Source organism: Protopterus annectens, chromosome 14.part0 (genome assembly GCF_019279795.1).
Source record: "Protopterus annectens isolate FY-2018-M chromosome 14.part0, PAN1.0, whole genome shotgun sequence".
NCBI classification, from domain to species: Eukaryota; Metazoa; Chordata; order Ceratodontiformes; family Protopteridae; genus Protopterus; species Protopterus annectens.
Genome location: NC_056748.1, coordinates 1100776935 through 1100790670, shown reverse-complemented (window position 1 = coordinate 1100790670; position 13736 = coordinate 1100776935). Strand labels below are relative to the sequence as shown.

The window sequence follows — 13736 nt, the reverse complement described above, 5'->3', positions numbered from 1 at the left end:
CCTGACTAGCATCATCTGTATCGCTCTGGCTATGTCCTTGCTCTAATCCTGACTAGCATCATCTGTATCGCTCTATGTCCTTGCTCTAATCCTAAAGAGCATCATCTGTATCGCTCTGGCTATGTCCTTGCTCTAATCCTAACTAGCATCATTTGTATCGCACTGGCTATGTCCTTGCTCTAATCCTGACCAACATAGTCTGTATCGCTCTGGCTATGTCCTTGCTCTAAACAAGACTAGCATCACTGGTATCGCACTGGCTATGTCCTTGTTCTAATGCTGACTAGCATCATCTGAATCGCACTGGCTATGTCCTTGCTCTAATCCTAACTAGCATCATCGGTATCGCACTGGCTATGTCCTTGCTCTAATCCTGACAAGAATCATCTGTATCGCTCTGGCTATGTCCTTGCTCTAATCCTGACTAGAATCATCTGTATCGCTCTGGCTATGTCCTTGCTCTAATCCTGACTAGCATCATCTCTACCACTCAAGAACTACACTACAATTGTATTATGCACACTAAATGTGCTAATGTAGAATTTCATTTCTGTCTTTTATCTTGTCCCACACTTGCATAGTGCTCATTTCTGATTTAAAAATTGTATAAACAGTGTGTATGTATTGTACAACTGTTTTGTAAACATCACCTTTGTGTGTGGAGCTTTTCTCCCCTGACCTCCACTGAAAATGGACATGTATCCAGTTGGACTATCCTGGTCAACAAATGTAAAATAAATAAATAAATGCAACTGGTATCTGTTCTGAAAGTCTGTCTGGAAACAGGTCTGACTTCTTTCCCTTCTACAAAAGCTACACAGCAGTTCTGCTCTATTTGGGAACTTTACTCAGTTAAGGGGATACCTGATTTGTTGGTGCACGTTAAGGAATGCATGATTTGTTCAGCTTTATTTTGCAGGTTTGGAAACACCACCAGAAGGTGAAAACCTTTATTCAAGGAGAGTTCTGATACTACCTTAGGCATAAAGAAGGGGTTAGTTCTGAAGGTAACTACCCTTGTGAAAAAAACTATTTATGGTTCTTTGCACATCAGGGTTTTGTAGTTCTGAGACCTCTCTGGCTCAGGTGATTACTATCAGCAGGATGGTCCTCAAAGTAAGCATCTTTAAAGGAGGAGAAGCTGCTGGCTCAAAAGGTGGCAGAGTAAGTTCTTCTAGTACATAGTTAAGTCCCAATAAAAGAGAGGGTTCTTCCTAGGAGGACTTGGATGTATAACTCTGTTTTAAGAATTGCTTCAGGTGGGTTTGAGAATATATGATGGGGGAAAAGGGAAGGCAGGCAGAGATAGCCAAAGCATGCCCCTTAATACTGCAATAAGAAAGGCCCTGATGAAATAAATCGTTAAGCTATGTCAAAACTAGATTAATACCCACATGAAGAGGTGACACCTTTGACCTGGCACCAAGTAGAAAACCTTTTCCATTTGGTTAAGTACGAGTTTCCAGTAGTTTTCTTGCATCTTTCAGAATAAACATTACTTCTGTAAAATATTTTACTATACTGGTAGGAAATGGTGGAAAAACACAAGCCAACCAACAGGTTGTGAGCATTAGATAAAATGGAGTAGCACATCAGACTGCCCAGTTAGAAAGAACTGGAGATTGTGCCAGATGCCCATCATATCCTCATGTCCAGATGTCAGTCCTCAGATGTCCATCAGATACGCATTATGTAAAGGACTCCTGGAATCAGGCCGGTTGCAGGTTTCTGCACGACAGGAAAACCCAAGAAATAGTACTGCAACACTGCCTACAAAAGAACATTCTGAGCAGTCCTAATAATGCCTGCCAGCTGCAGTCCTACTGTTACACTGGATGGACATCCTCACACTAGATATACCCTTGCTATTTCATATTTCACCCACTGTGACATTTGAGATAGGTTGCAGCTATAAGAATTTTAGAAAGGATCTTATTTAAAATCATCTTTTTCTCTGCATCAGACACATTACAGCAGGGCAGTGTATGTGGTAAGAGACAACTGTTATCTAGGTGAAGCTCCTACTTCCATTCACAGTTAAAGGGCACTGCACACAAACTAATGTTCAAAGACTTACAAAAACTAAAAGCCAGTAATGAATTCTAGTCCTCTGATGCAGAGAAGTATTCAGCCACAGGCAACAACTTTGGTTTAAAAAGTGCCCTGAGCATCAAGGATTTATGAATGGTGACTGTGACAGAAGGGAGGGAGGGCAGAATGAAATGTGGTTACACTCGTGCAGACAGTCGGCTCTGCAGTCTCAGGAAAAAGGTGATGTATATTAAGCATGGAGTAAACAGGAGATTGGACCTTCAAATCCAGCACTACTCAAACACATTAAGGGTTTGCTAAACACAACAGTATATGTACAGCTTACTGATGTTATCTGCCTCTTAATGGGAAGCCAGGGAATTCATATTTCCAGTTTCTGGAAAAGAACAGCACACTGTTCAACAAATTTCTATCACCTCTTCCCCTATTCTCTGCCGTCAGTCCCTTTTTTGCCAAAAAATACTATAAGAAGGGTTCCACCAACTCTGTGAGCTACAAGGTAACTGGTTTGACTCAATAGTTGACACTGTCTCCACCCTCCAACAAGTCACTAAACCAGACTACAAATGCAGGAAAGGATAACGAAAACAGCTGCAACAAAGTGCAAGGCACATCCAAGTGAAGAGAAGACAGGACACACAATGAAAACGGAGCTGCAACAAAGTGCAAGGCACATCCTCAAGTGAAGAGAAGACAGGACACAATGAAAACAGAGCTGCAACAAAGTGCAAGGCACATCCTCAAGTGAAGAGAAGACAGGACACAACGAAAACAGGTGCAACAAAGTGCAAGGCACATCCTCAAGTGAAGAAAAGACAGGACATATAATGAAAACAGAGCTGCAACCAAGTGCATGGCACATCCTCAAGTGAAGAGTGCCAAGAAGAGAAGACAGGACACACAAATAAGGCAGAGAGATTCCTGTTAAGACCAGATTCAGATGAACATGTCACGCGTTGCATGTTTTGGATCAAGTATTATTGCAAAATATAAAAGTATATAATGTGCACTTACTTTTTCAGGATATGTCAAGATCTTGGCAACATGAACTGGGACTGCTACTTCATCAATTCGCAGATTAGGATCAGGGGAGATTACAGTTCTTCCTGAAAAATCCACTCGTTTTCCAGACAGATTGCCTCTAAATCGACCTAGAATCAAGCAATAAAAATAAATACAGAGCTCTTTTTCCACATAAACATCTCCTGTGCTAGGAAAAAACAATGCGGTCAATACACTCACACACTGCAAAATTCTATATGCATTCACAGTTCCACTAATGCAACAGTAAGCAATGACATTCTCATCTCAAAAGAGCAAGGAGATTACAGCTTGTGTCCTACTCAAAGCAGGAAATCTCTGGAGGAAACATTCTTATAACAGTGTAACAACTGGACTCCAACATATCAATGTCAGCTCTTTTTCTCTCTCCCATAAAATAGCCAAATGTCTCCTGGTAGATGTCAGTACATCTTGCTCTGCTGTAACTCTACTACAGGTCACATGTCACCCATAGCCAGAAGTACCGATCCACACTATTTTAATAAGTGAGAATGCTATAGACATAAGCACTGTGCAAAACAGATGGCTACAAAAGCATCTTGGGCATGGCAGCTTTATTCCAGGCGGAGTGATGCAACATAATAAGTAGGCAGAATCCTAAACAGTCTTCATGACTGAACCTTAGGTGATGGCAGCTATAAAATGATCCTTGGAACACAGCCTTCTCAAAGCCAGCCCTGCTTCTCAGCTGAACAGCTAAGCCTATAGTGTTTTACTCCATGTATGGACATATGGCCAAACAGCTTCAAAGAGTTGCAAATTCTTAATATGCCACAGACGTTTCAGCTGCCTCACACTGATGCCATGATGCCTTATCGTATATTTGGCCCAACAAATGACAATGTAAAGAAACTAGGTCTGTTATGAGCAAAAAAAAAAAATACTTTATCCAGAGGGCATATACGTGGTACTTTTGAAGCTGGATACCTGCCCTCAGGCTGCTCTGTTCAGATATATAGTCATTTTAAGCCTACATTAATAATAGCTTTGCTCAGTTTTGGAAGTATCACGGGGTAAAGATGATGTCTCATGACTGATTACGTCAAACATCAGTGCTATGCAGAACTCAGGATATTACTAAGGAGAAAGTGAATATTTGAAATGGGACTGCCATAACGTGCAGAATCAAAACATTAGACAGCAAAGGTGCTACAACTGACACCGAAGTAGCCAAGAGTTTGGCAGCCACAAAAATGAAGTTCATCAGTTTTACCACTCTGTACTAGTCCTTGCATGAAGCAGCTATGCATGTACATGCCACATGGGGTGAAGTGTTTGCATTACAGACAAAGCCCATGTGAGAGTCATGAAAAGGGGAGCAATGCTGAAGCAGTTAAACAAATGAATCCAGTGACAGAAATGCAAGCGAAAGCGAGACAGCATAACTAAATGTATGGGGGTCTTGAAAGGAATAGAAAAGGTCATCTTGAACTATGTGAAAAGCAGGACGTCAGAGTGGACTTTGTAAAATTATCTGCGCAGGTGATTTGCCACTGGGTGAGATTGAGGCTATTTCTGTAAACCCAATGCCCACTCTGAATGTTTCATGCGTTACTAAACCAGCACACACAGTGCAGACTGTGGCAGCCATAGGGAAAAGCAGATAATGAAGAGGCTTGCAACTGCAAAACATGATTGTTCTACAGGGACACTGAAGTATTGCTTGGTATTTGTAGTTATAATGCTACAGTGTAAACACCGAAAACAAACTGTACTTTTCAACTACATTAAAGGGAAGGTTTAGTTTTGGTGTCAGATAGCCCATATGAAACAATACAGAACAAAACAGTGATAAGACTGTTCAGTAACTTGAAGTAGATTAGCAGGGACAAAGAGGCTAACTGGGACAAAAGGATGTCAACGAAGAAAAGATCTGTGGTGCATGCGATCCACGGAACAAGGTGAATACATAAATTGCAGAATGCTACATTACAGACAGAGATCATCTCCATGGGAAACGATGCTATAAGCAGGAAAACGGATACTACTACTAAGGCAATAATACTGAAGTTTACTAGCTATTACGCATTAAATGCAAGCACAAGGTGATAAGTGAAAAGAGGTGATGAAGGAGATCATGACACAAGGACAGTGTAGGATTTTGCACACAGACCCTTAAGGATAATAGCCATACAGAATATCATATTTGTAAAGTAAAAGAATAATGGAAAAAGTCTCATCAAAGAACAAAGCAGGGGTACACAAAATAAGCAAGATGGTACCCGAATTTAATGTAAAAATTTAATAAAAATCCAAGGTGGTGGCAGCAAACAGAGAAAGGTAGAGAATGAAATGAGGCCACACCGAAGTTTGGACTGCAACCTAGAGACTGCCTTACCTACCAGGGACTGAAAACTGTGCACAAACTAAAAAAACTGCACAGTGGAGTGTTAAGTGAAAGAACCAGCTCTAGTACAGTTTGAGTCTAAGCTAAAATTAGAAGTTATGTACTCACCATAACGTTCCATCTGAGTAGGTGTATTCATTTGTCTGCAACCTGTGGGTTATGGATCCGATATCGGATCCGAACCGGCATGGTTTTCCAGCTATGGATCCAAGCTCTCAGCTCCTCCCCTCACCCATAATGCCCTGCTCTACCCTCATGACCTCAGATCGAGTTTGCCAAAGCAACAATACCCTCAAAAGGGTAACAAGGAATATGCAGGAAACTGAAAGGCCAGGGGGATAGGAGGGCGGGATGGTTGCAGACAAATGAATACACCTACTCAGATGGAACGTTATGGTGAGTACATAACTTCTAAATCTGAAGTAGGATATTCATTGTCTGCAACCTGTGGGACAGAGTCCCCAGCTACCTGAATCTTGGGCGGCCATCATGGAAGGATATTCCGGAGCACCGGAGCCAAAGGATGCTCTACCCTAGATGCAAGATCCAACTTATAGTGAGAAATAAATGTATGAGATGAAGCCCACGTGGCTGCTGCACAAATATCATCTAGAGGAATCCTAGCCTTGAAGGCTGCCGAGGTAGATACTGACCGGGTTGAATGGGCATGAATACCCCGGTGCGGGCCTTCCTGACGCTTGATAAGCCAATAAAATGCACTGTGAAATCCAGCGGGACAGAGAAACTTTAGAAATTGGCTTGCCCAAATTGAATTTTGCAAAGGAAATAAACAGCTGGTCGGATTGCCTATGACCAGCTGTCCTGTTGAATAAAATCTAAGTTGCCTGTGAACATCTAGTGAGTGTAGCTTATATTCACCTTTGTTTTCATACTTAGGGAAGAAAACAGGGAGGTTAATGGATTGATTGATGTTTGCTTCAGAAGCGATTTTAGGAAGGAAGGACGGGTTGGTCCTGAGGGAGACACGGTCCGGATGAAATACCAAGTAAGGAGGTTTAGCTGATAAAGCTTGAAGTTCAGAAACTCTCTTGGCTGATGTAATGGCTACCAAAAGGCTGTCTTGTAGGACAAGAATTTGAGATCCACCGTAGCCGCGGGCTCGAAAGGGGAGCGGTCAAGGCCTGTAGGACCAAAGAAAGGTCCCAAGGAGGAACTGCTTGCTTTATAGGGGCCTGAGAAGGAAGGTACCTTTAAGAAATGTTTTGCACAATTTGGCTGACATAAGAGGATTAGACTCTTGACCAATGTGATAGTGAGAAATTGCCGCCAGTTGAACTTTGACTGTGGAACTGCTGGCACCATCATTAAAGAGAGAGGTTAGAAAATCAAGCACTACAGGGAGAGGAACCGTGAAGGGATTTAGGCCTTGCCGCTCCGCCCACACAGAGAAAGCGTTTCCATTTGCTTGTAAACCTTTCTAGTGGATGGTTTATGAGCCGCCACCAAAATAGCCTTTACCGGTGAAGAAATACCGGGAGTCCTTATCAAGAGTGGAACTGGAGCAGCCAAGCGGTCAGCTTCAGGTTGTCCAGGTTCGGAGGAGGAATGCAGGATGGATGGGATATCAGATCCAGAATGGGATCTAGAATCCAAGGAGGATTCACCGAGTGAGACCTTAGGAAGGGGAACCAGATCTGTCGAGGCCAGAATGGAGCAATGAGAATCATTCTGCAACCCACCCGAGAGGCTTTCTGAAGAATTTGCAGCATCAGAGGCAAGGGTGGATAGGCATACAGAAGACCGGGTGGCCAAGCATGCACCAGAGCGTCTCTTGGGGTACCTCCGGGAGGAGGTATTAGAGCGAGAAAACTGTCGCACTTGGTGTTTGAGGGAGAAGCAAAAAGATCGCAAGAAGGGGTTCCCCACCGTGCGAATATGCGTTCCGCTACTTGACAATTGAGAGACCACTCGTAAGGGGTCAGAATGGTGCGACTGAGCTTGTCCGCTAGGATGTTGGACCGACCCGGAATGTGCGTTGCTATGAGAAAGCGATTGGTGGAGATTGCCCATTCCCAAACTCTCATGGCCTCTCGACAAAGAGGGTAAGACCTTGTTCCCCTTGCTTGTTGATGTACCAGACAACAGACATATTGTCTGATTGAATCGCAATTGTTCCCAAGGGAAGAAAGTCCTGAAGTGCTAGCAACGCTAAGAGCACTGCTCTCATCTCTAGAACATTGATATGCAGTAAGGTCTCTGAATCGTTCCACGTGCCTTGGACTGTCCGGCCGCAAAGTGCCCCCACCCGAGGCGGAGGCGTCCGTGGTCACCGTGGCGAGAGGGGAGAAGCACAAAATGGGCGACCCTCGTGGAGATCCGGGAGTGGAGCCACCACAAGAGGGACCGCTTGCAAGCCTTGCTGATCGCTATGGGATGATGCATGGGAGAGCAAGGTATGACCACTGTACTAAGAGCGTCCACTGTAGAATGCATATTGAGCCTGGCAAGAGGAAGAAGTGCTATCGACGAAGCCATGGACCCTAGAGCCCTCAGGACCAACTCCGCTGGAACAGAACATGAATGGAGAATGGCCGCACCTGGAGCTGCAGATTTAGAACTCTGTCCGCAGTGAGGAAGGCTCGTAAACTCCTTGTGTCTAGTCTGGCCCCTATGAAATCTAAGAGCTGAGTGGGTGCCAGGTTGGACTTGTTTGTATTTATTGTGATGCCCAGAAATGGAGCAAGATGGAGAAAGGAGTCTCGCCGAGAGAAGTAGATGCCTTGTTGGGCGGTAAGGAGCCAGTCGTCCAGGTAGGGAAAGACCTGCACCCCTGAAGCCTCAGGTGGGCCGCTACCACTGCTAGTACTTTGGTAAACACCCTGGGGGCTGTGGTGAGACCAAAGGGAAGGACCCGAACTGGTAGTGACTGGCTCCCAGCCGAAGCGGAGAAACCTCCTGGAGCGCCTGTCCATTAGGATGTGGTAGTCTGGCGTCCTTGAGATCTATCGAGCACATCCAGTGGCCTTCTCCCAGAAGGGGAGAATAGATTGTAGAGTGACCATTCGAATTTTTCTTTGGGGACTGCCAGATTCAAGAGAGAGAGGTCTAGGATTGGTCTTAGTTCCCCGTCTTTTGGCACTAAAAGAATCTGGAGTAGAACCCTGATCCGATCTGGTCTGGGGAACGGGCTGGATGGCTCTTTTCTCTAGCAGATGGCCAATTTCTGCCAAAGCGGCCTCCCTTTGACCGGGTGGTACGTCTGGGAGGGACTTCATCTTTGGAAGGTGAAGGAAAGGAATGCGATATCCCTGGATATGATTTGGAGAACCCAGCGGTCCGATGTTATGGACTCCCATGCCGCTAGGTGCCCCGAACGTCCCCGACTGCCTCCAGAGTAGAGCAGTCGGGCAACCCTCAGGGTTGCTGCGGGCCGTTCAGAGAAAGGTTCCCTGGACCCGAAGTTTCTGGGAGCCCCTCTGCCTCTAGGGCGGCGTCCTCCCTGTCCTCCTCTGCCACGGAAGGACTGGTTGTCCGAGCAGGCTGGGACTGCTGCGACTTCGGAACCACATCTTCTTCTGACCCTTTTGGTTCCTAGAATAGGGCCTCTGGGGTGCAGAGAAGCGGATTCCGACGGCAGACAGCGTCTTCCCGTCCTTCTCGCTCTGGGTCAACGTCTCACGAACGGTCTTGCCAAACAGAGCAGAACCATCAAAGGCGTTAACGACGCCTTGAAGGGCTCAGAAAAATGCAGTGGCGGAGCCAGGCCTGACGTCTAGTGACCAGTCCTGTCCCGCAGCTCTAGCGGCCCTCCGTAGCATGGGAGAGTAGCCGCATAGAAGTATTGTGACTGACCTAAGAGTGGCCATTTTGGTGGAGTGCAGAACTCTGTCCTCCTCCGAAATGGACTCAGGGATGCAGCGTACTCCTTAATAAGGTCTCGCTGCATCCGAATAACATGTGCCAAATAGTTCAGCGCCCTTACCGAGAAGGTCGCCGAACTGAACATCCGCTTCCCCAAGCGGTCCATCATCGAGACTCCTTGCTCGGTGGGTGGACTGAGGACTCTCCTGAGCCAGTTCCCTCTTTGTGGCCCGCCATCAACATGGCATCTACAGGAGGCCCCTTACTCCAATGGGTCCTGTCGGAGGGCGGCTAAGGATCCTATCAGGTCTTTTGGGAATTGGCTCCACGGTGTCCGGTTCCTTCCACGCCCTGGTGGTAATAAGGTCCACCAGGGGTCGGCAGGGGACACCCAAGAGGTAGACGGGCCCGTTTGAATGCCTCCAAGAACACGGCCTCGTCCGAGGAGGCCTTGGAGGCAGACCACCCCTAATACGGAGCATTTCCATGATGTCTCCGAAGGAGACATCCTCGGGGTGACCGTGGGGAGCCTTCCTTCCTCCAAGTCCGTGTCTTCAGTGGGAGACTCGCGGGAGTCAATGTGCCTCCTTTTGCACGTATGCTTGCGAGGGGCCTCCTCTGGGGGGCTGTCAGAGGAGTCCTCGCAAACAGCAATTTGCTCCATGGGAGCAACTTGGGGCACAGAAACGGGCTGTCCCAGGGGCCGGATGGTGGAAGCCTGGCCCAGTGCAGAGGGAGCGCGGGACGGAGCCGAAGCAAGTGCCGGGGGTCCGGAGACCCTCAACAGAGCCCTCTCCACTACATCAAAAGCCGAAGGGGAGCCGACCTCGACCAAAGGATCCGACAATCGGCTCCCCCTCGGATCCGAAGAGTGGATCGGGGCCGGCGCCGAAGCACTCGGATCCGAAGGGACAGTGCGCTCCGACACAGACGGCGCCGAAGGAGCACTGATCCCCTCGGATCCGAAGCTCGGATCCAGGCTCCGAGAGATCGGATCCGACGCACTCGAGGGCAGGGTCGGATCCGAAGTACCAAGTACTATCGGCTCCGACCTTCCCGCTCGAAGCTGCTGGGCTCCAGTTCCCCGGAACCCGGATAGCGGGTCGGAGAAGGAGCAATAGGCTTAAAAGGGTGTTGAGCTCCCCGAGGGGAGGCAAGAGCACTCCCATCTGCATCTGGGCCTGGATGAACCTTCTCATCATCCGGTCCAGATCAGCATCCGAAAGGCTATGGGTAGATCTCGACGAGGCTACCGAGGTAGGCCTGGAATGCCTCCTCGATAGCCTCGACGGAGATCGGGTCTCCTCCTCCTCAGGACCCGGTGAGAAGCACACAGGGGACCGGAGCCGAAGGAGGAGACCGAACCGACAAGGAAGCCGGGGGAGAAGCCCGCTTGGCTGGCGGGGCCGAAACAGAGGTCTCGGCCCGCCGCTTGTGGTGCTTCTCCCTCCGGTCCTTTTTAGATGCATCCCTCTCCTCTCCTGAAGCGGGAGTTTGAGTCCCAGGAGCAGGAGGGGTGCCACAGGGGAACAACTGCAGCCGCAGGAGTCCCGAAGGAGCGGAGGTCGGAGCCGAGTCCGGCGGTAAAGACCCGCCAAGACCAGCTTGGACCTCCGCTCCCTCAGTGCCCTGGGGTTGAACCCTGCACAAATGGAACAACCAGATGTGAGGTGTTCAACCCCAAGACACTTAACACACCGAGTGTGGCCATCAGCCGGTGAGAGCTTATGGCCACACTCGGAGCATTTTGAAAATATAGACTTAGGCTGTTCAGCCATAGTCTATAAACTAACCTAAAGTTACAGAAAAGTAACTTAAACAATAAAAGAAGCACACAGGCCTCACACACACTCTACGTACCAGCGAGGGGAGGGAATAAAAATTACTACTGAAAATTAAATTAAACTAAAAACAGTCAATATTAACGGGAAACCTACTACTTTCACACAAAAATTGTTAAAGAAACAAAAAATTCTCTGATTTTACACAAGAAAATAGTCTACTTAGCTGAGAGCTATGTATCCACATCCAGTTACCAGCGCGGCAAACAAGATCTGAGGTCATGAGGGTAGAGCAGGGCATTATGGGTGAGGGGAGGAGCTGAGAGCTTGGATCCATAGCTGGAAAACCATGCCGGTTCGGATCCGATATCGGATCCATAACCCACAGGTTGCAGACAAATGAATATCCTACTTCAGATCTTGCTGTTAAAAAAGGCATAAACAACATCACACGACAAACTATAAGAATCAGAGGAGGTTAGAAAAGTTTGTGGAGAGAGAACGGAAAGGCAGTATGCAGAAGAACAATGGGATGACACCTGTATGGCTTCCCACGTATGCAACAAAGTTCAGAAGGATTAGGACTGCTTGCCTGGAAGTGTCTGCATAGGTATTTTTGCACCTCAAGCAGATTTCGGAAAATGTTCATACAGTAGACTGCAATAGCTGAAGTGTGATGGGACAGAGAAAAGTAATTGGGAATATATTTTTTTTTTCTAAATTTAATGAGTCGGCAGATTTTAAAAATTCCCTACAGAGCATTTTGTCAGAAATGCTGGGAGACTAAATGGTTATAAATAAGGAAATTGTTCTTTTGAGCTTGGATAGAGGATCTTAAAGCAATTACCAGAAAATGGAAATCAGAAATGAAACTATCAAATTCAAAAAACTTCAAAGGAGGAAAAAAATGGATGCAGCACTTTTTAGGAAAGGGAAGGAACAAACTGCATAGAATAAATAGAATTTGTGGGAACACAACGCGCAGAACAATGTTAAGAAGAAGTTTTAATGGAAAGCAAGAAGTGAGCAAATTATGTAATTCTGGAATGAATGACAGCTATAAAAAGCAAACTTCAGCTAACAAAACAGCAGATGTGCAAATGTTCCTTTCTGCAGGAGGCTATGCTATGCGGATTACATACTGCATAGGTACAACAGCAAGCCAGCTTCGAAACCATTAGAAAACTTGAGCTGAGCTGACAAAGTCAGGTCTGGGTGCCAAGACTTTCAGAGCTTTCAGGCCAACTGAGAAAGGGAGGTTAAGCCCCGAGACTACACTAACAGGAGCAAACGAAAAACAAATGTCCACAAGCTGGCACAAAAAACACACCAAAAAGAGCTCCGGAGAGAGCAGCTACTACTACAGCCCCGAATATTCACACTATTTTACAGCAAGTTAACTTACACAATTGTACTATGTTCAACATATTAAACACTGCTGCAGTAGCCAAAGCTATATGGGTGAATTACCAAAGCTCAGAATAACTGGGAATGGAAGTAGCAAAGCTTGACCTAGACCTGGAGAAAGAATCGAGTTTATAGTGTGTTGTAAAGTAAGCAGAGAGGACCAAGTCACTGCTTATAGGTTCATAGGTAGGTACTAGGCTATCGGCCCAAGGGCCTACGTAAGCCTAGCAGTACAGTTGTGTACCTACCATAAATGTAGATGTTAGAGTGTATTCACTGTTGCAGTCATTACACTTGGGTTATCCTGCTGGCAGGCTAGCCGCAGTCAGCCTGAATTCCAAAGTCCTGGTCCGGTGTCAGCTGCTGTCACCTCTTCCCTGACGTCAGTGCGCCAGGGGTATATAAGATGCAGCCGATGCCATTTTCTTAAGTTTTTCTTGCCCCAGATGTCAGGTGCCCCCAAAAGGGTAGGCTACTAAATAAACATTACCTTCATCTTCAAGCAAATACACCACATAGGTTGTATAGAATAGAGAAGTACAGATAAGTCCCAGCAAAGAAAGGGGGATGGTGGGTGAGTAACCTGGACTGCAACAGTGAATACATTCGAACATCTACATTTATGGTAGGTACACAACTGTACTATGTTCATCATGTTTCACTGTTGCAGTCATTACACTTGGGTTGAATCCCAAAGCTGAGGTTGGGTGGCTGGGTCTAAATAAAATTAGGAGTGGCTATGAGCCCCTGCAGAACTGCAGTGGCAAAGCCAGCTCTGGATTTAGAGTAAAGAGGTAAGTGGTTGTGCTTTGTAAAAGTGTGCACTGAAGTCCAAGTAACAGCCTCCAAAATATCCTTGGTTGGTACTCCTTTGAGGAAGGCTGCTGAGGTGGCTGCTGCCCTGGCCGAATGTGGCCTAATGCCCTTTAGGCACTGATTTGCCATGTTGTGAATAGCAGAAACGAATGCAGTGTCCTATCCATTTTGAAACAGTCTGCTTTGAGATAGCCTTTCCTTGTGATCCTGCAGCATATGCCACTAAAAGTTGCTCAGTCTTTCTGAAAGCTTTAGTTTTGTCCAAGTAGAAGCGTAGCTGTCTGTGTATGTTCAAAGAATGCAGAAGTCTCTCCCCTTTATTCTGGGGATTTGGATAAAATGTAGGCAAATGAATGGTTTGATTGAGCGCCACACTGGATACTACCTTAGGCATAAATGTTGGGTTTGTCTTTAGAGAAACCCTGTCCGGATGGAAAATGATAAAAGGT

The 13736-nt window shown here is 46.4% G+C and overlaps 1 protein-coding gene across 1 annotated transcript in view; it reads right to left on the bottom strand.

Annotated features, from left to right (window-relative positions):
- Window positions 1-13736, bottom strand: part of POLR3A (RNA polymerase III subunit A) — a 1593947-nt gene that overhangs the window by 1088694 nt on the left and 491517 nt on the right. Inside the window, exon 8 of the mRNA XM_044055661.1 lies at window positions 3067-3203. Within this exon, the coding sequence (XP_043911596.1) occupies window positions 3067-3203 (137 nt within the window). The remainder of the gene's footprint in view (window positions 1-3066; window positions 3204-13736) is intronic.